Source organism: Erithacus rubecula (assembly GCF_903797595.1).
Source record: "Erithacus rubecula genome assembly, chromosome: 1".
NCBI classification, from domain to species: Eukaryota; Metazoa; Chordata; class Aves; order Passeriformes; family Muscicapidae; genus Erithacus; species Erithacus rubecula.
In genome coordinates this window covers 18,474,766-18,494,933 of record NC_136658.1, presented here as the reverse complement: position 1 = coordinate 18,494,933, position 20,168 = coordinate 18,474,766, and the positions used below count along the sequence as shown (strand labels likewise).

The following is a 20,168-nucleotide window of genomic DNA, read 5'->3' as shown; positions in this document are numbered from 1 at the left end:
TGCAGCAGTGGGATATAGACTAAAAGCCCTGTAGGGTATGAAAAGCTGCCAAGCAATTTCAAGAAGCATCAATTTACTACAAACTGCCAATGGTGACAAGATAAGTGTTCAGTGAACACAGGTTTCTGTAATATGTATTACAGTTCAAAATCACTGTAATATTTATGTAGCTCACCATTCCTGTCAAATCTCTTTCTGCTGCGTGACCAGCAGGAATAACAGAAAGAATCCAAATACTTTTCAATCTGAAATTCTACTCTCAGTTGAAATGTGGGTGAATTAAATTTTCAGCTTGATTCAAACTGTATTTGAATGCTTTGGAAACAGGTCAGTTAAGGTTGGTTTTTCCCTTAAAATTCCTGTTTGCATGTATTGATCACATTTAAAAATGCCAATTTTTATGCCACCACAGTCTTGTCAAATTTTTAAATTTATATTCTAACAATCAGTTGAAAAGTATATATACAGCATAGAAGCATGTGCTCAGCAATTTTATTTTTGGCAAGACTAACCACTATAAATAAAGCTGTAAAAAGAGTTACTGTACAAAATTGGAAATAAATTACACATATAAATTCCATAAAGAATGAATTAGGACTTCCAGAAACTGCTCCTCAATACATTTATTTAATGTAAGCATTCAGTTGCCAGGGATTGCACTTCATCATTTATTTGCATGTGGATAAATGTTCCTATGGCAACTAACATTATTAAAGGATTCTTGTTACATGGCAATATATTATACAATATATATAACAAGTTTAATATCATATTGGTTAGTTCTGGTTTTCACCAATGTAAAAATATGATAGATGGCTGTAAACACAGAATCCCTCTCCCTGATTTTTCATTTTCTGCTGCCAAAAAGGCATTTTATTCCTCAAGCCAGAGCATTCTTTCTACCTGTTACAAATCAACATAAACAACAAGAAAATATGGATTTCAAAAACTAGACCAAATTTTTGCTTTACTTTTAAAGAGAGCTGCAAAACTTGAATTTCTTGCACCATCTACTAGCAATTGGATAGTGAAATCATGACAGTTCCATGTTATGTCATGATATTGGTAGGCTAATACAAACCCAGCTTATTCTCAAATCACCTAGAGAAAATGATAGCAAAATTCTTTTTCATAGGTAACAGTTCTACTTGAGAGCATCTACTTGAACCTTAAAGGTTCGACATCTGTGGAAATAATTGATCAATTGTATACTATTTAAGCATACTTAGGATTTTCTTTTATTAATCTGAAGCTACTTTGCAAATTACCTGTGTATTGCAGATTGTGCAGAGTTGGTCTGGGGATATACTTGATGCCTTTAACATAATCAGAGTTTTTCACTGAAGGTATAGAAGTCTTTATTCATAGTCCATGATTAGAAAAATATAATTTCCTCAAATTTTAGTCATAATATTCCCAAAAAATGGTTTACAATCTAATATTGCAAAGCTACCACTACTCCAAAATATCTTCCTGCCTGCACATCTGTCAGAGTACAGAATGGCAGAATTCTTTGTCTTACTAAAATAAACATCTACAACATTTTAGACTAGTTAAATGTTTCCAGTAAGATATCTCCAGTAAAGAGAAAGCCTTTTCTGAAAGTTTACTTAATGTTTATCTGCACCATGTTTAATCCATTACGACAAATCCACATGAATTTGTATTTTAGACATGAATAATTCATTTTTAAAACTCAGTGAAAACTGTCATGAAATTAAGTACATTATACGTAAGTATAACAATATTTGCATTCTGTAAAAACAAATTTTTCTTACTTAAAAATTTCAGAATTTTGTTAAAATTAAATGTGTCTGTGTTCATAACATTATCCCATGATGGACTGAGTGAAAACCTACCATTCAGCACAAGTGGACCTGGATTTTAGGGCATGATCTGAGCTCATTTCTTGTTGAAAGAACATCTGTGTTACAGAACAGAGTAGAGAGCAGAAACCAGCTGCCCAGACAGTGATTCAGCACTCAGAAGACCTCTCTGTTGGCAGAACTGACTGACTTGATCTCAGCATTGCTGGCACCTAACTCAGTATCTTTGCATAAAGTCTCTTTGTACAGACACAGTCAGGGATATCAAGTCTCCTGTCCAACACAGAATTCTAATCTGTGTCTTGAATTATTCCAGAGGCAGTCAGAGGAGACAATTACAATTGCAAGAGACAAAAAGGAAACCATTGCCACTTATTTTCCTCTGCTGGTATTAGAAGGATAGACATCATTTTAAAACCAAATTGGGAACTTTCTTGGAAAGAAATACAGTAACAAAAGGAGATTATGAAACTTAGTGTTTTATCTTTTCTAGTGGCCAGCTTTAGGGTTTACATCTGTTTCTTCTTTCCAAAGAAAGGTAGTATCATGGAAGGAAGAATCACATCTTTACAGACACTTACAATCAAAATAAGATGATCACAGAGAACTGTTGGGCAGCAGACACCACAATTATCACACGAGAGATTTCTCCAGTATTTACTCCAATATGAGGTGAACCTTCATTAATACTTATTCTGCATGAACAACAGGATAGAGAAGCTCTGGGTGGTGGTTACAATTCTACCCTGCTGAACTAAGTTGTCCAAATGTGTCCAAAGGCCACTGCTCAGAACCATACTCACATCAAACTCCGGGCGCTCCAGCACCTCTGGATGCTCAGTAATCCAGGATGGGTCTTCTGATGTGGGGTGCTGAATTTCCTTCACTGTGGAAACAGAAACACCGGGGATCTAAAGGCTGCAGCAACAGGGTGAGCAAGTTGTGTTGGAAGACTGACTGAAAAACCCTCTCTGATTGAAGATTTGTAAGTAAAATCTTCTCAAAAAGTTTGCCAGACTGATTTAGATTGTGGAAATGCCTCCAAACCACTGACAGGAAGTGGAGGGCAAAGATGAGAATAAAGGGGTGACAGCATTCTTTCATCACCTCTAGCAGGATCAACAATAATGTGGGTGTTTCCTTTGTGCTGCCTAAGGCAACACAGAGCTGTTAAGCTGAAGGTCACCCTGATGCAATGTGCACCATGTGAACCATGTTTCCCTCTTTTACTCATTAATTTCTGAAAGTATTACTGAAACTGCACACCACAAACCTCAGTTTCAAAAAAGAAATTAAAATAAAATGGGGGGCTAGGCTGATGGATCAAGAATAGGATGCTAATGCGGATGACTTGGCCTGGTTAAGATGTGAGCAAAACAGGCAGTAGCACAGTTGATTTTGCCGTGCTTAATTTTTCAGAGGACAGCTGAATAATTCACCCATCTGAGATTTATTTTAAAAGAAGTCAGATATGTGGCACACCAATGCATCATAATTAAATACCCACCATTAGTAAGCTGAAGAGAGTTTGGGTCTAAAGAGATGGAAGCATTTTCAAGCAGAGCATTTTTCTGGAGGATCTCAGCAATATAATCTCGGAAATCACTGATGGTGTACACAACTGTTGGGTTATCCTCTATGCCCATGAAGGAGTTGTCCTCCACCTTGTTTGAATGAAGGTTAATCAGGTCCCAGGTGGCATTGCTGATGGCCTTTCCATCAAATGTGACAGCATAGTGAACTTCCACCCCACTTCAGTTGCACAAAGAGAAAGAACAGATGAGAAATGCCAGGTTTTCCTAAGCAAGCAAACACTGTACTTTTTCACAGGGGCCCACATCAGTACCTTTCTTAATATAAAAATACATGGCTTTAAAGGATGAATAGAAACTACTTGATTCTTTGATTCTTTTCACAAAGTAATCAAGGGAAATGCCATCCAAAACTGACATCTGGTCTGGTCCCAGTCCCATGTTTCTACTAGTGAATGGCAGACACACAACAAGCAGACCAAAACACTGGCTTTCTGTAAGCATTATTAGTGGATCCACCAGCATGCAGTGGTGAGAGTGGTGACTTTAAGGTCATGTCAATAATAGGAACGGCTCTAAGGTATGAAAATAGGAAGAAAAAAATCAGGTTGTATATAGCAGAAATCTATAGTAGCAAGTGAGAGCCCTAATCTCTGTCACTGTGCAGTGCAAACCTGCTTGAAAGAATGCTTTTAATAGCAATAAAGTAGTATTTAATTAATCTTATAATTGGGAAAATTGATCTAGACTCATTTGATCATTTATTCTGTAACTCAGTTTTGCATCAGTGTACAGATTAAGGGTTTTTTTTCATATTAACTCTCTTCCATTTTCTTAATTTTCTTTTTCTGAATACATTTGGATGGATGTCCTTTACCACCCAACAGCTTAGATTTATCATACACTAGGCATAAGCACAAGGGAACTCTAGAAGATGTAAAACATTTTGGCTGTGGACAGAACACAGCAATATAATTAAGAAATCTGTGAAGTGTTAGAAAAATATGTTCTGAATACAAGTTTTCCTCGTTCCACAGAGCTAGACTGGATTTCTAAAACAATGGCTCTGTTCAGAGAGGTCTTTAAAGCCCCAGTGCCAGATAAAGCAGAGACAATCCACAAGCACACTGATTAAACCCAGCAGCCTGGGTTTGGCTGCTGGCTCCATCCCTGACATGAGCCCACCCTAGGCTCACCATGGGCACTGACTGTTAACAGGAAATTATAAAGGACAGCAGTAGTCAAAAGGCACAGCAAAGATGGAACAGAATATGCTCCTCCAACATAACATTCAGGTTTAATACAACAACTGTGCTGTCATTCATAATTCCTAACAAATAACTACTAGACCATCCTCCTTCTGAAAAGAGTAAACACCTGGTGCCTAGAACATAGCCCTTGTGAACCGTTGCATACAGTGTGTGAAGATATTTGTGTTTCTAACCTTTCTTGAAAAGTTAGAATGCTCATCTCTTTAAACTTGTTCATTGGAACTGTCTATGCTGAGATACACACAGAACAAACTAATACATGTAGAAAATTAAGGCTGCAGAGTTCTTTCTCTGTCTTGTGACATTCTTAGCATACTAAAGAAGGAAAATTCTGGATTCTTAACTTGCATATGTGTCATGAAAAACAAGTCCAGACTAACCCCATGTTCTGCTAAAGAACATTTATTAAAGTTCTGCTAAGATCTGCAGCACCTCAGGCCTTAAAGCTAAACAAACAAACTTTTCTGGAGAACTGTGGGTTTCTTATCTGCTTCAATTTCAGTACTACTACTACTAATAATAATAATAACAACCCCATATCTACTCAAGACTTTGCTGCAAAAGTAAAAAGACTTTGAGTCATTGTTAAGGAATTTTGTTTTCTTCACAGAAGAGACTCTTATAAACAAGTTACCCTAGTAGTTGAGTAGTGTTTAAGATGTTTTTTCCTGATGGTTTTCTTGTTATTAGGACTTAAATAAGCAAATCAGGTTTATCCTTAATAAAAACAGATCAGTTACTTGCAATTTCTGATAGAACCCTCTCTCACAATATTTATGCTAGATAACTATCTTGCTCTGAAACTACAGATCTACAAACAAAACTACAAATCCCCAAACAATGTTTTGTTAAAAACAATGTTTTTATTAAATATGTTTTTCCCATCTGTATTATGACATTATCTATTGAAGAATTTGTCTTTACCTGTCTTCCTCAGAAGGGCTGATCATAAAAACAAAACAGAAAAGCAAAACCTGTTAAATCAATGTCATAATTTCCTTTAAATCTTAAAACTTTAACAAGTTTGTTTTGATACTCTACAGGGCACATCCATTTGAAAACATACAGAAAAATCCTTTAAAGTTGCATAATTATTCATAGTTATTCAGCTGCATAACAAATTGTTCTGCTTTTCCTGAAGAATTTCCTATTGATCCCAAGGAATCAGCAAAGCTGAGCCATCTCTGATTATTGTACATAATGCAGTTAAATTGCTGTCAAGAAGATCAAGGCTCACTTATTGCACCTAAAGTTCTTATTTACAACCAATGAGTTTTTGTCATGCACAGCAGAGAACAGACTTTGCCAGAAATACCAGCCGTTTATTTGTCTTCTCAAATGAACCAGGTGCTTGCAAACCTATTGGGCTGTAAATACCAAGGTAGAAGTTTTGCTGCCTTCCAGGCTGAAAACTGGATGTAGCCCAGGGTTCCAACCACAAGACCTCCCTCACTACATCTGCTTTGTTACCTGCATGTATGCCAGTTAAAATACCCCAGGCAATAAAGTCTAACAAATACAGATTACAGTCTCAAAGAAAACATTAACTCATGAACACACTCATTAGATTCTAAAAGTTATATTCAGTCCATTCAAGAAAAATCACAATTTGCGAGCCCTGTACTCTAAAAGTGTGACATTTTACATTTGATGCATTAATTTAACATATTAACTTTAAATGTCACTCTGAAGCACAAATGGATTTGAGGGAATCAGGTCTTAAAATGCATGTTTATAGAATACAGAGGGTTAAAACATTCCATATCATTCATCACACTATCCCCCATCTTTTTTTTTTTTTTATCAGAGAGAGACCTTTACATATCCTAAACACTAACTTTTAGAGCCATCCCAAATTTGAAAATAAATTTAAATACACCACATTTTTTTCAACAAATATTTCTGTGTCCTCCCTTGTTTAATACTTGGACATATTAGAAGTAGCAGATATGAATATATCTTTTAATTTTAGGACAGAATCTTGAACAAGAATGCCTTGTCTTAAAATGACAAAAAACATTTCATGTGAGATTCTCTTGAGAATGCCAGAAGGAAAAACAAAATTAGTCTTGTATGTCTATTCCAGTTGCATATATAGAGGTACCAAGCATGAGAGAACTCAGTTAATTCATCCTAGGAGTTCCCACACACACCTGACATCCTGCCAAGCACCATCATACATGATCATGTTCAATCACCATATTTGCATCAGTATCTCTTTACCTGTAATCCAGGATATGAATGTTTTTGTATCCAGGTAGTCCTTCAAATACTTTTTTAATCTATTTTGGTAGAAAAACAAAAAAATTAACACAGATTCCACTCATTTCTGCTCATGTAATGAAAAATCAGGAAGTGTTTCTAGCATTTTCCAAAAAAATATCTGAGCTGTTTTATCTAAGAGTGAAAAGCAGTTAAATATTATTCTCTTTATGGAAGGGTAGTTTTGGTGACATTGTTTCATTTTTAGAAAAAGCAGAAATAAAAAAGTATGAAAAACAACATCCAGCATTCCCCAGGAACTGTATAGAAACATTCCAAGAGGAGAAATGGAAAGAGAATGCCAAGATAATCAACTGTGCTACAGGAGACAAAACCAAGGTAGAGAATACTGAAAGTTCATGCTGGTCTAGAAAGTTTTTAGCTTCCAAACATCCTTGCCAGTTGAACATTATCTTTTACTCTGTAAATTCTTGTTCCCCTTCCCCACCTCCTGTTTTTAAACCATCTCAGATGAGACTTAAACAATCACAGTGCTGCTGACTTTTTTTTTTAATAGCTTATTTAATCAAGCTCAGAGAAAACCAGGCAAGGGATCAAACGAGTGGAACATCCATGTGCCAGGGGGACTCTGTCCCATCTGACATATTTTACACACACATATACTGTGGCATTGCTACTTGGACTCATAACCAGGAAAACTAAGATGTTTAGCCTATGCTAGCAACTTGTGACAGGCATGGTGATGGTTTTTGTCTGCAGTGAAGGGTTCATCTCTTTCCCATCTGGCCCAGGATCTGGCACAAAGTTAGCTCCAGTAAAAAGGATTCAGGGAACTAACCCCAACTAAATGGGGCTAAGAAGGAAAAGCTAGAGCAAAGATAAGCCTCATGGTAAGCAACCATATGACGGCCTAGATGAACTGCAAAGAGAAAAGAGAGAGAAACACCCTCCCCCAAAATATGATGGTAATATAATTACCACCATTATAGGCAAAATAAAACACAAATATTGGAAACAACAGGGACACAAAAATCAGGAGCCCTGAAACAGATGTTTTTGCTGCTATTGTTTTTCAGAGCTAACAAAAGGGAAAAGGAAGTTAAGGAAGGGGATCACCTGAGAAATGAATCGTTCAGACAGCTGTTGATACTCAGCAGCAGATGGGTCCTTCAGCTCCTCACTGTACTGCTCACTAACAACTAAAATGTTGAACTCAATCATCTGCTCAGTTACAGGTTTGATTAGCTTCTCATCCTGCTGCTTTATCTCATTATTGATCTGGAAGAGAAGGAAGAAGGTAGGGAAGAGAGGCACTTAATGAGACGTAAGTGCTGCAGTCCAAAGCACAGTGTGCTCACCACAGGAGCCACCAGCACACCTTGCCTTGCACTATAATGGAGTTCTTGTGAAACCTCAGGGACAGAGGCAGCAGCTAATGAGGCAGTCTGCTAAGCAAGAACATTTCCTGAGAAGTCTCATATTGAGGATAGTTCTGTTTTCAATTTGGACACCTTCAGTGCAAGTCCATCTCATTGACCTCAGGCACAAAGTGAAGTACAGATGTGTGGGATGTTCACTAAGCAATTTGAAGTGCAAGCATGCCCACTCAAACATCTCACTTGAGCCCAGCCAGCCTAGTCTGATTTACCCAAAATTTACTCATTTTTCACAAGCATCCTACTTACTGCCCAGCTGGAAGACAAGCTACCTTTGCCAAGTTCTGCATTTGGAATAACACCTGCATTGATCAGCCTCAGGAGGTGAAGGATCCCCCCAGATATACAATGGGCACTGGAAAAAGGAGCAGTGGGTTTCAACTGCTGTGTCCACAGCTGCCCAAAAAGCCCCAGAGCAGTGGCTGTGCAGTGCATCAGGGATGCATGGAGCTATCATGCTTGCCACAGGTAAGTGAATGCCAAGTTTAAATCTAATTTGAATGACTGAGTATGCTTTCTGCTTATATCCCTAGTCTTTTTAAAACAGCATACTATTCCTTGTGGTATACTGAAAGAAAGAAAAATAAAATAAAATAAAATAAGAGATTTGTCTGGAAGGGAAGGCTGGCTTGTTAACTTTAGATAAATGCCTTTTGCCAGAAATTTTGTTGCTTTTCAATGAAACTGCAGCCTAAGTTATGCATCATGCAGGAAATGGAAAAAGCTTTCTCCAGAAAGTTTACCTGCCATCAGTGAGCAACTTCTATATTGTTTAGGAATCCTCTAAATTTTTTTCATTAAATTATCTTTCTGGCCCTTCACATTCCTTTTTCCTGGGATAACTTTTTCCACAGACCATAAGGATACATTACTTAGTTAGCATTTGAGAGACACACATTTAACAGGCATATATATAGCATTATCATTCTGCTGTTTGCAGCACCACCATGTAGTTTTAAATCATTTATCAGACCCCCAAAACCTGGTGCAGTCAACACACAAAGTGCAGAAGATGAGCTTGCTCAATCTTGAAATGAAAAAACCCACTCACAGTGGTGTCAACATGGTCAGGCTCTTGGATGGTATCACCCACAGGACTCTCGATGGAAACCTCATCAGGGGGAGGAACATTGGCAGCAGCATCTAAGTTTGAAAGAGAACAGTTGTTTTGATTGGGTTTGTTTTTTGTGGGTTTTTTTATGTACCCACAGAAGCAGTTCAGCAAGCATAAACCAATAGTCAAATTTGATTCCTGTTCCTATCACCATGGCAGCAACAGCAGAGGAGACACATGAAGAACCTGAGAAGTATCAAATACACTAATCAGTATAAGATTCTAACATTCTGCCTAAGCAGATGTATTTTTGGAAATATGAACTTAAGTGCAGTAAAAACAGCACAGAATGAATTTCTTTAATAGGATTTTCATGATTCATGATATAACAAAATGTTGGCACATAATATGATCTCCAGATTACAAATGGCATTGCAGAGGTGGAAAAATTCAGAGCTCCTTCTGAAATCCAAACACGTGAATTTCTCAATTTTCTGGTAATTCAGAATCAGCCCTAGCAGCAGTTAGATGAAAACTGACCTCTCAATGTGGTAACATCAGCATCCAAAGGTGGAGTTGGAGTCCCACTAGATAAAAAACAAATCAGAAATTGAAGCTGGATGTGCTAAGATAAATGCAGTAGTTTTTGATATTTCTGTGATTTGGATACTACATCAAGAAGCACATGTGCAGAAGAAATTTTTCATGGCACTATTTTGCTCATAACTTGATAAAAATTAGGCTTTGCAACTTAGATTTTGGGTCACTTGCATCATGCAACACATCATGCACATCTCTGGGTTGCTAACCCTCTTATATCCCAAATGACCTGGAGACCCATACAAAAATGCATTTTACCTTCTAGCTCTTCTATAAAGAAATAAAGAGATAAAACACGAAGATAATTGATAATACCCTAAAAACCACTCAGGTCTTAAAATTCTCCCCAGTGCTGAAATTACTGCAAGAAGATGGGTTCTTTCAATCATTAATTTTATTCTGCTTATTTGGAAATCTTCAAACCACATCAGTTTCCAAACCCAGTTATGGGATTCACACACATCTATGAAACAACTCTAGGCCAAATGTGAAAAAAAAATTTCAAAAGAACAATCACAAGAAGCTTGAAGAAAAACTGACAGCTCTTACAGTAAACCCAAGATCCTTGGAGCCAATTCTGTAAGCCTGGAGCAACTGTCAAGATACCAAGATTGGAAGACCTGCTCTGACAGAAACAAGTTTTTCCTGAATAGAGAATTATTTTTTGAGTTTGCCATATTGTTAATATATACAGCACAAGCTGTAGGACTGGGAGTTTAAGTGCTAGAGAGAAACTGAACATTAAAATTACTGAAGTTCATTGCACTGAGATATTTCTCTCATTTTTAAAGGATCTCCTTTCTTCTTGGTGATCATACTTGTGGATGAAACACACATGGCACAAAGTCTTCACTCTGATATATGCAATGTCAGCCATGGTTCCTGGCCTTGCCAGGTTTGTTTTATGATTCACATATTCCACCACTGGTCTTGCAGTCTATCCTCAAGCAAAACTCCTCTCAAAGTTGATATCTTGCCTCCTTCAGGCTGTATAGTCAGTCTCTGAATTACTCAAAGAAAGGCTCCCAGCACCAGCCAGACACCCCAAACCACAGTCACATTCTACAGATACCAGAGCACCAGCACAAGATCAGAGACCATTGTTAATGTCTGAAACACTTTCTCTCTCTGCCCCTCACAGACACATAATACTTATGTGCCAATAAACAGACTGAAAGCAAACCTGATGAACTTTCTATTTAAGTTAATATGTTTTCACCCATCCTTTCCCAGAAGGAATAACCATTATAACCATTAACTATACCATAACATAGTTCAGGGAATGTTAAACTGACAGAGTGAGATCTCCACAACAATTCTAATATATTAACAACAACCACCAAAAAAACCCCAAAACAAAACAAAACAAAAAACAAAACAAAAAAAAAAAAAGCAAAAACAAAAAAACAAACCACCAAAAAACTTCCACATGAAGTAATCAGAAAATACTTATTCAAGAGTTTAAACAGTACCTTCAAGTACTTCCTTGCACAAATAAAATGAATGAGCTCCATGCAAGCTTTGAAGTGCAGTTGTATCTGACTCCATCTCATGGACACTGGTACCTGTTTTCAGGCAGCACAGTGCAAGACTACTTTTGAGCTTGCCAATTCTTTGACAAACTCAGTATATCTTTGAATCATTTCCAAGACTGGAAAATTGTACTAAAAAGTGTAATTTAGACAAGATAGGCTCTCTTAAGGATATTTTCTTAAGAATGCTGGTTATGTTTTAAAGGGATTTAGTTTCCTTACTAAAAAGGAAATTTGTTTGTCATCTTAGAACTGCAATAAAAACTATTGCTTGATTATTAATTGGTCTGATGAAACATTTTCCAATTCGCTTCACCTAGCTTCAAGATGCCTCTTTTACCAGTTTTGATAGGAAGTATATTACATCTATACCAGAGTGTCACCAAATCACAGCATCAGAGCATTTTAGTGCATTATATTTAATGTCCAGAGCAAGAATGACTCTGCATTTCAGGAGAGGTGAACCAGTCTGGGATTTTATTTCTTACAAACTTTTTAGTGTAATAGGGTCACAATGTAAACTAAACAAAAGTAAAGTGGTGAATAGTAAAAACTCTGCTACAGGATTTTTAATTTTCTGTTCAGTTCAAATCTATATATAGCCATTAGCTGAGTCTTGTATGCACCACCTTTTCTAAAAAGGAGGACCACAAGAAACATGATTTACTGTGGTAAACCCTAATCCCAACCTGAGATTCATGGGACTCCATCCAGGTGGCCACAGGTTGGTGCCCAGTGTTCTTTGAGGAGCCTCCAGGCACTTCTGACCTCCAGCTACTGCCCCAAAAGAGGTCACCCATGGATCCCACATCATCCCTACCAGCCTTCTGCACATGTGTGCTGCAACTCAGGGCATCTCAAAAGGACCAAAATTACTCTCTGACCAACTGAGCACCCAGTTCTGGGGTGGGTTAGCCTTGGCTAAGGGCCAAACACCCACTCAGTCACTCTCACTCCCTCCATCTCCACAAAATAGGAGAAAACACAATGAAAAAGCTTCTGAGTTTAAATAAAGCCAGGAAAATCACTCACCAATGACCTCCATGGGAAAATCAGACTCAGCTTAGGGAAAACCAATTTATTGCATATTTAAGTACATCTGGGCAGTGAGAAGCAACCAAATATTAAAATACCACTTCTTTACCCTTTCCCAGGCTCAACTTCACTCTGGACTCCTGTACCCAGTGCACACTCTGCAGGGGCAGCAGCTCCTCCAGGAAATGTCTGCCTGCTTCAGTCTGAGCCCTCCCTTGCCTGCAGGGAATACATGATTTGCCATGGTGGAGTGCCTTTGGCCTTGGCATTCCCCATGCCACTGTTTCTCATTCTTTTTGTTCCCTCTTCCTCTCTCTGTGCCATGTTTCTGCCCTTTCTCAGACAGGCTTCCCCTGAGCTGCCACTGCCATGAGTGATGGGCTCAATCTGCCTGCCAGAGCCACCTGGAACCACCTTGGGTTAGCCCCAGAACCTCCCAGACTGGGAGCCCCCTCAACTAATCTGCTTGAGTTTACAAAGGAAAAATCCTCACAGCAGACAAGAAAACCCCGAACAAAATGCTGTGGTATAAATCACACTTTCAAAAGAGGAGCAGTTTACAAATGGAAAGGCCTAATCCCTTTCCGAAAGATTACTGGTTATAGACATCAAAGTGAAGTTCTCCAGGTTTCAAAAGTCCAAGAGGACTTTGTCTGTCACTGGCCCCAACAAATGGCAGCTCTCCAACAGGGCACTTCTGTCACAGGCATCACTTAGGCTCTGGTTTAGCCACATGGCACAGCCCAAGCCAGGCTTTGGGGCAGCCATGGCAGTGCTGAAAGGTGAGGTGAGAGCAGGGCCAGTGGCAAGGTGAGAGTTAAGGTTGTGTAGCAAACCCAGCTGCTAAAGCAACAACAGACCACTCTCTTTGTCAAGGCCAATATATTCTTACTGGTGCTGAGGGGCTTTTAAATACAAGCCCTCAGGAGCCAACAAATTTTCTGACTGAGTTCTAGTGCACAGCTGGCTGAAAATTAAAAAACCAAGCAGTTAAACATCACCTACTAAAAACCTAATGAATCTAACCAAACCAGCCAAGCACCAAATTTGGTCAAATGATCAGCTACCACTTTTTTTCAAGAGGATGAAAATAAAGTTTTAAAGATAATATGCTGCAACCAAGCTCACATTATGTACAACATTGATTTTTCATTACTTCACCAGGATGATAAAGTTTGCTTTCTTTTTGCCTTCTATGTCCCCTTAACACTTTTCAAATGCCTAATTTATTGATCACCTAAAAAACATCAATTGTACTGGGCACCTGTAAGGAAGTCACTCAAAATGCACATGGCAATGCATACACTGAATTGTCTGAACACATCACTTTTCAAGATAAACACAGATTCAAATTCACACTCACTTGCACCACTTAAAATACACAAGATTTTTTATGGTTTTGCCCCAGGATTAATTCAGGGCCCACACTTGATTTTTAATTCTACCTACACAAACAAACCACTCCAGGTAGAGGGACTGTACTCCAACAAGAGTTTATTGTGAATTTGAGACACAGACACATGAAATGTAATTTCCATTGTCCTACCTGCATGAGTGATTTCCTGGATCATCTTGGCTGAGCAGTAAGCAAAATATAAAAACATACACATATGTATGGAGAGGCAGGAAGGAATATAGACAAGCAGATGTCTAAGCACCAGAACAAACACTGCACTTGTGTTTCCATGGCAGAAGCAAACAGTTTCAGATCACACAGCTCTGTTAGACACCAGGATCTGGGCAGGTGTAAGACAAGATCCATGAGGGCCTAGGAAGCTGATCTGAAGCAAAGAGTGCTTATGGACAGCCTATATATATTAATACAGCAATCACAGCTCACAACTACAGCCTTTTTCTACATTCCCCTTTTTCAAGGCCCAGGGTATGTACTTCTGTGTGACATTAGTCATGTCAGGAGAAGACAAGTTCCAGTCCACCAAAGCATAAACAGAGTTCCACTGACTCACAGATCTAAACTGGTTCTTTATGTGCAGCCATACTGTGCTATTAAGCAGAAAAAACACTCTGGACCTGTCAAATGGGCCATCAGTGATACCATTTCACAGCTCCCCATGAAGTTCTATGAAGGCATCATTTAGATTTTTCTCTATATTTCTATTCAAGGTTTAAGATACACCCAACTCCTCTGTGGTTGAAGAAAATAAAATCTTCAGATTTGTACTACATGTTCTGGAAATCCAGTTTATCCATTATTTATAAGATTGTTGGTCAGTGAATAATCTGAAGCCTAACTGGCTACATCAAGCATTTCTTTATCTTGAACAATATTACTTCAATTTTCATATTGCACAGAGAGAATTTTATTGTCTGACTTTCTCATTTTTAAATATTTCAATCACACAGCCTCGAACTAACTAGCACACAATTTAAGAAGCATCTTTATGCAATTTCAGAATGCAAGACAAAGCCTTGTATTCAGATTCTCTTCCTTTTCATATTTGCATGCATTTATCCTAATTTTCATTTAGGCAGTTCCAGAATTTTCATCTCTTTTGGTTCTAATTAGGCAATCCTTTCATATTTGCTACCAGACAGTAGGGAGCACAAAAGAAAACATACAACTGAAAAGGAGCAGTGTGGAACTCCTCACACATGGTAAAGCTGTGCAGATGATTAAAAAATTCTGAAATTAGGAATATCACTGCCAAGTCCACATGCAAACAGTAAATAAACCCAGCTATACTTCTATGTCACTGCAGGCAGAACTGCTGAAATTACCCCAGCACAGAAGACTCTTACTCATTCATGAACATTTTGACAAACAGTACAAAAGCCAAATTGATACATCATCAACCATTGCTACCACCACTGAAAATATGGATTCTAGATTTGCCGAAGTATTTCAAGGCAGAGAAGACAGAACACAGGAGGTCTTGACAAGATTTACTGTAACTAATTTCAGTGAGTTTAGAATCAGCAAGTACCATCAGAAAGGACACATGCCTCTACATATTTCATTTTATATTAAAAAATGCTTCTGAAGAAGTGAAAAATAAGTGTGTTATATTCCTCCTTTTCAACTATCCTATCCTCTTTATTTTTTCCTTAGCATACTGTTGTGCATACAGCACTCCAGCAAGGCTATGACATAAAAGCTCTTGTTTTCTGCTGCAACAATTTTGTTCTACATCTTTGATTTCAGCTGATTCTCAAGGTCTGGCTTTTGATCTCCCAGGAATTAGACAAAAGGACTGAGCTATTGTTAAGAGATAGACTTCAATATTAAAAGACAGAACTTCACTATGTGAAGTGCCAGTGGCCTACTGAATAAAGCAACCAGTAAATTCTTTAGCTGATTTAGCTCTGACACTTCCAGCTGGGGCAAAAAATCTCCAGTGTCCACTGTGATGGATGTACACATCCGGATTTTATCCCTGATATTGCTTTTCCTTTTGAGGTTTTCTCCTTGTGGTACTTAGTTTAACCCCTCAGTTCCTGAAAAGGCCAAGGTAGGTGAGCATTTAACCAATGTGGATGCATGCTCTAAACCTTACAGGAACAATCTTTCATCCTGCTCTTGTCACTGTCAGAAATGCAGACTGGGAGTTGTTCCAGGAACTGAACTAGAAGATCACAAGGCACCTTTTCATAGGCTACATTAAAACTATCCCAGTATTTAGCTAGATGAAATCTGCTTTCTCCAGCTAGAGAGAGATACCATATTGACATCAATAGGATTGAGTTGTATTAAACTGCTCAAGTCACAGCTTCAACTCTATACCTGTTTATAGCTTTCAGCATAATTTTGATTTGATTTAGAGGTAGTACAGTTAAAATGATGAACAGATATCAAGGGCCTGTCTTCCATTCCAGGTCAACCCCAAATTATGAAATCATTTCAAAGAAAAAATTGTTTCACAGGAAAGTGATTGGTCAAAGTTTATGGAATAGTTTCTTGTGTGGGGACTGTGCTCTAGAACTTATGGCAAAATTTCTCTTGTTCTTATCAGTGGGAAAACAGACAAAGAAATATGCCCAGTGCCAGGCCTCCAAAGTGAAATGGATGCTCTTGCACAGACACTGGATCTCACCAAAATCAGACAAATCAGAGACTTCAGCTAGACCCTCACTTCAAGGCACCAGAAGTCTGTCCTTCCCTAGCAATGTGGGAATCTCACCTGAACATCTCATCTAGATACCCTGAATATCTAGATAATGAGGACAGTCCTGCCATCCCTCGAGACAAGACCAGAGCAGTTGTGCATTGTGACACCTGTGGCACAGCTGGGTGACAAATCAGCTGTGCTCAGATCCTAGCATTGCCCTGCACTGGAGCAGCCTCTCTCTGCACATGTGGGTCAGCAGGTGACTACAGCAATGCCCAGGAGAGGGTAGAACTCACTCACTTTTCCTTTCTGCAGGAGGGATTTGACACTGGATTTACCATCCTGCACCTTAGAGGCTGATGTTGGTCCTGGGTTGGGTACTCATGCTAATTTCTTACAGAATATTTTTAGGAGAACATTTATTCTGATCTTTACTGGGAGGTCTGGCTATTTTTTCAGGGAATAATCTTGGCTGTTGGCAGTATTGGGATGACTGGCTTGCTCCTCTTGAGGCAAGATGCCGAGTTAGACGAGATGTCCTCTACCCATGATAGAATATCACAGCTTTGTTTTTTATAGGACTGAGGCTTACCAACTTTACTTCTTAAACCATGAATGCTCTAAGATGTCCAGAATGGTCTTAGAGTAAGTTTGGATTTTATAATGGAAAAATTATTTCTACTGATTTCTCCTGATGTTCCATTACCTAGAACAAGTCTACCTGTTTCTGTGCTCTATCACCCTCTTTATGCTATAAAACACTACAATTTCCAAGCACAAGACAAACAACAAATTATAGAGAAAAAGATACAATAAACACAAAGTTTAAACTAGTGGCAATAACAAGAACCCCAACCTAAAGCTATAAAGAATCTGAAGCAATACATAATATTGAAATAAAAGCTGTGTATTTTTGAGACAGATGCAAAACAATCCCACAGTGAATTGAGTTTGGTAAAGTTTGCCAGTTGTCTACTGGAGCCCCTTTAATGTTGCCATGAAACACTTCATAAGATGCATTTTGGACAAGTACAACATGTATCACTCTGATCCACCTTTCAATCAAAAGTTGGGCTTTTCCCCAACTTTTTGGGCACTGTTCCTTTGCTTTTCCCAGTACCTGCAGACTCTAGAAGCATTGACTCCAATTTCTCTCATGTATCTCTACATTTACTAGATTTCCCAAATGATCACAGAAAGATGCAGTAGGTTTTTCAAACTCAAACTTCTTCAGAGCAGATGGACACTACCCAGCTGACCTGGAGGCTTCAGGGAGAGCCCTTGTCACAGGACAGAGAAAAACCAATCTTTCAGGAATCACTTTTGCCATTGTCAACTCACATTATAAATTTAAACATATTCTGTGGTTATGAAATCACTGTGAGGATATCTAATTTCAGAAGTTTGGGGATTTTCTAAGAAGTCTGTTAAATGATTACTCTTCCCAGTATTTTAATTACTCATATTTCGCATAGCTTTATGTGGCCTGTAAAGCAGTTTTTCAGAGGAGTTTGAATTACCCTAAAAATAACAGCTTAGATGAAGTTCTGAGGAGCAATTTGAACTTGCTTTTAGTTCAATAAAAGACGTAAAAATAACAGGTCAAGTTCAGGTTTGCTTTGGTACAAAGATACCACAAATCAGTTTTCAGTTTTATTGCCTTGTTAAAAGTGTGAGGAGCCCAAACAATTCCTTTGTAACTATTTATAGAACACATCCCTTGAGAATCTTATAAAATAGCATTTCAAAATATTCCATTTCCTTTTGTTTTTGTAATGATGACCAGGACTACCTGAAAGCCTTTGGGAAAGATTTTCAAGACAGTTAGAGCACTAACAAATAACTATGGGCACATCTCTTTCCCAGAATAGATTTCCCCCACTAAACCTCCTCAGGTAAATAGGCTGTGTCTGTGCCTGGCAGCCCAACACCAAGGTGATGACACACTTAAGCAGAAGTACAAGCCTCAGATTGGCTGAGATATTTCCAGCATGCCAGCCATGCCAGGACAGAGGTTCACATGCAAGAAACACCAGATTTCTCCACCACGCTTTTGTCTACACATCCTTTTGCACAAAGGTGAATTTTATTCATCTTCAACACACCAATCAATGCCAGCAGCAGCAAGAGCCAGAGAAACAACCTATTACTAGCCTTTAGGAAGGGAAAATTACTTACCCACATGACCAATCAGCACAGGAACTGACAAGAAAAAGAGAGAAAAGATTACAAAATGTCACAGCTCAGCCCTGTTGTTATCTCCAGAGAGAATAAAATACAAGGAGAACACAGATACTCACCTGCCCATTGCTTCCTTTGTATAGGCCAGTTTCTGGAAAACAAAAACAAATCCTAAATATAATTGAGTAATAAAAGGGGAAAGAAATTTAAATGCAGTTTAAATGTCACTTTATTTCCTTCTGTGTGCTGAAATAATTCTATTCTCTGTACTGCCATTTGTTAAGTTCAAAATTTATTAACAAAGTCCCTGTTGAAAAGGAAATATGTCTGACATTTCCAGAATACAACTGAAACTCAACATCAGACAGTGTAAAGAGCATTAGGTTTGTCAGAGGTGCTCTACATTTCTGCATTTCCCTGCAGTGTTCTGCAGGTACAGCATCCTCCCATTTTAGAGGATGTCAACAATAAGGATCTTTTAAGCAAGCAGTCTTCAGAAATTCAGTATTTCTTCTGCTATTTGTCGATAGATTTAAAATTATCTTTTGAAAATAAAGCTACATTTTAAATTATCACAGCAGGATTAATCTGATGACTTTGTTTATGCTCATGCAAGTGGCAGGGATTATGTTTTTTCATGGAATGGCACAAAAACACTAAGAAAGGCTACATAGTTCTTTTATTTTAATCAAAATTCTCATGGTATTAGTGCCATGACTACTAGAGGAGAGTCAGAGACACTTCTGTGAGGAACACCACAAGAAGTAGAGGAGGTCCTGAGTAATAACAGGAGCTGTTGGGAAAAAATGCTATATCCTGCTGATGTACCAGTATAAAGAGAATATAAGATACTTACAGAAAATTATTGTCCATCCATAAAATTTCTGTTTCTCTGCTTTAGGGATCAAAAAGCAATTGTTTGGTGGACTGCTTATCAGGCTAGATTTCTTTGAATAATCAATGCAGGTGTATTTTTCAGTAAAAACAACATGAAGTGAATCAACTCAAGTATCTCATTTGAAATTAAATTACCATTAATGTTAAACATACTCTTTCCACTTTGCAAACTTCTCTGAAAAACAGCCTTGTGTATTCAGTGATCTAGCAACTCTCACTCTAAGCTACCCTCATGGGTTTTTTTGTGAAGGAGGGTTGAAAATGCAAAAGAGACCCTTTGAGCAGGTTAGCCTGTTCAGTCTCTTCACCTGTGTTTCTAGGAAAGTGAAGAAATTCAGCTGTTATTGATTTGGAGCCACATCATTGAGTAGCCTTCTCTTCTTTCTAGGACATGTGGGCATTGTGATCACAGCTAGAATAGCAGACAGCTTGGATATCAGCCTGAGCTGGGCTTGCCAAAATGCCAACTTCAGGCCCCTTGCCTTTCAGCATGTTCTTGGACCAACATTTATTA

At 38.2% G+C, this 20,168-nt stretch overlaps 1 protein-coding gene across 1 annotated transcript in view; it reads right to left on the bottom strand.

The window, feature by feature from the left end:
• IMPG2 (interphotoreceptor matrix proteoglycan 2) overlaps positions 1-20,168 on the bottom strand; it is a 44,327-nt gene that overhangs the window by 9,643 nt on the left and 14,516 nt on the right. Inside the window, exons 3-10 of the mRNA XM_079311702.1 lie at positions 18,877-18,908; positions 18,755-18,778; positions 9,883-9,929; positions 9,340-9,431; positions 7,969-8,130; positions 6,853-6,911; positions 3,334-3,578; positions 2,630-2,712 (exon numbers count right to left, since the gene is read on the bottom strand). Coding sequence (XP_079167828.1) covers positions 2,630-2,712; positions 3,334-3,578; positions 6,853-6,911; positions 7,969-8,130; positions 9,340-9,431; positions 9,883-9,929; positions 18,755-18,778; positions 18,877-18,908 — 744 coding nt within the window. The remainder of the gene's footprint in view (positions 1-2,629; positions 2,713-3,333; positions 3,579-6,852; positions 6,912-7,968; positions 8,131-9,339; positions 9,432-9,882; positions 9,930-18,754; positions 18,779-18,876; positions 18,909-20,168) is intronic.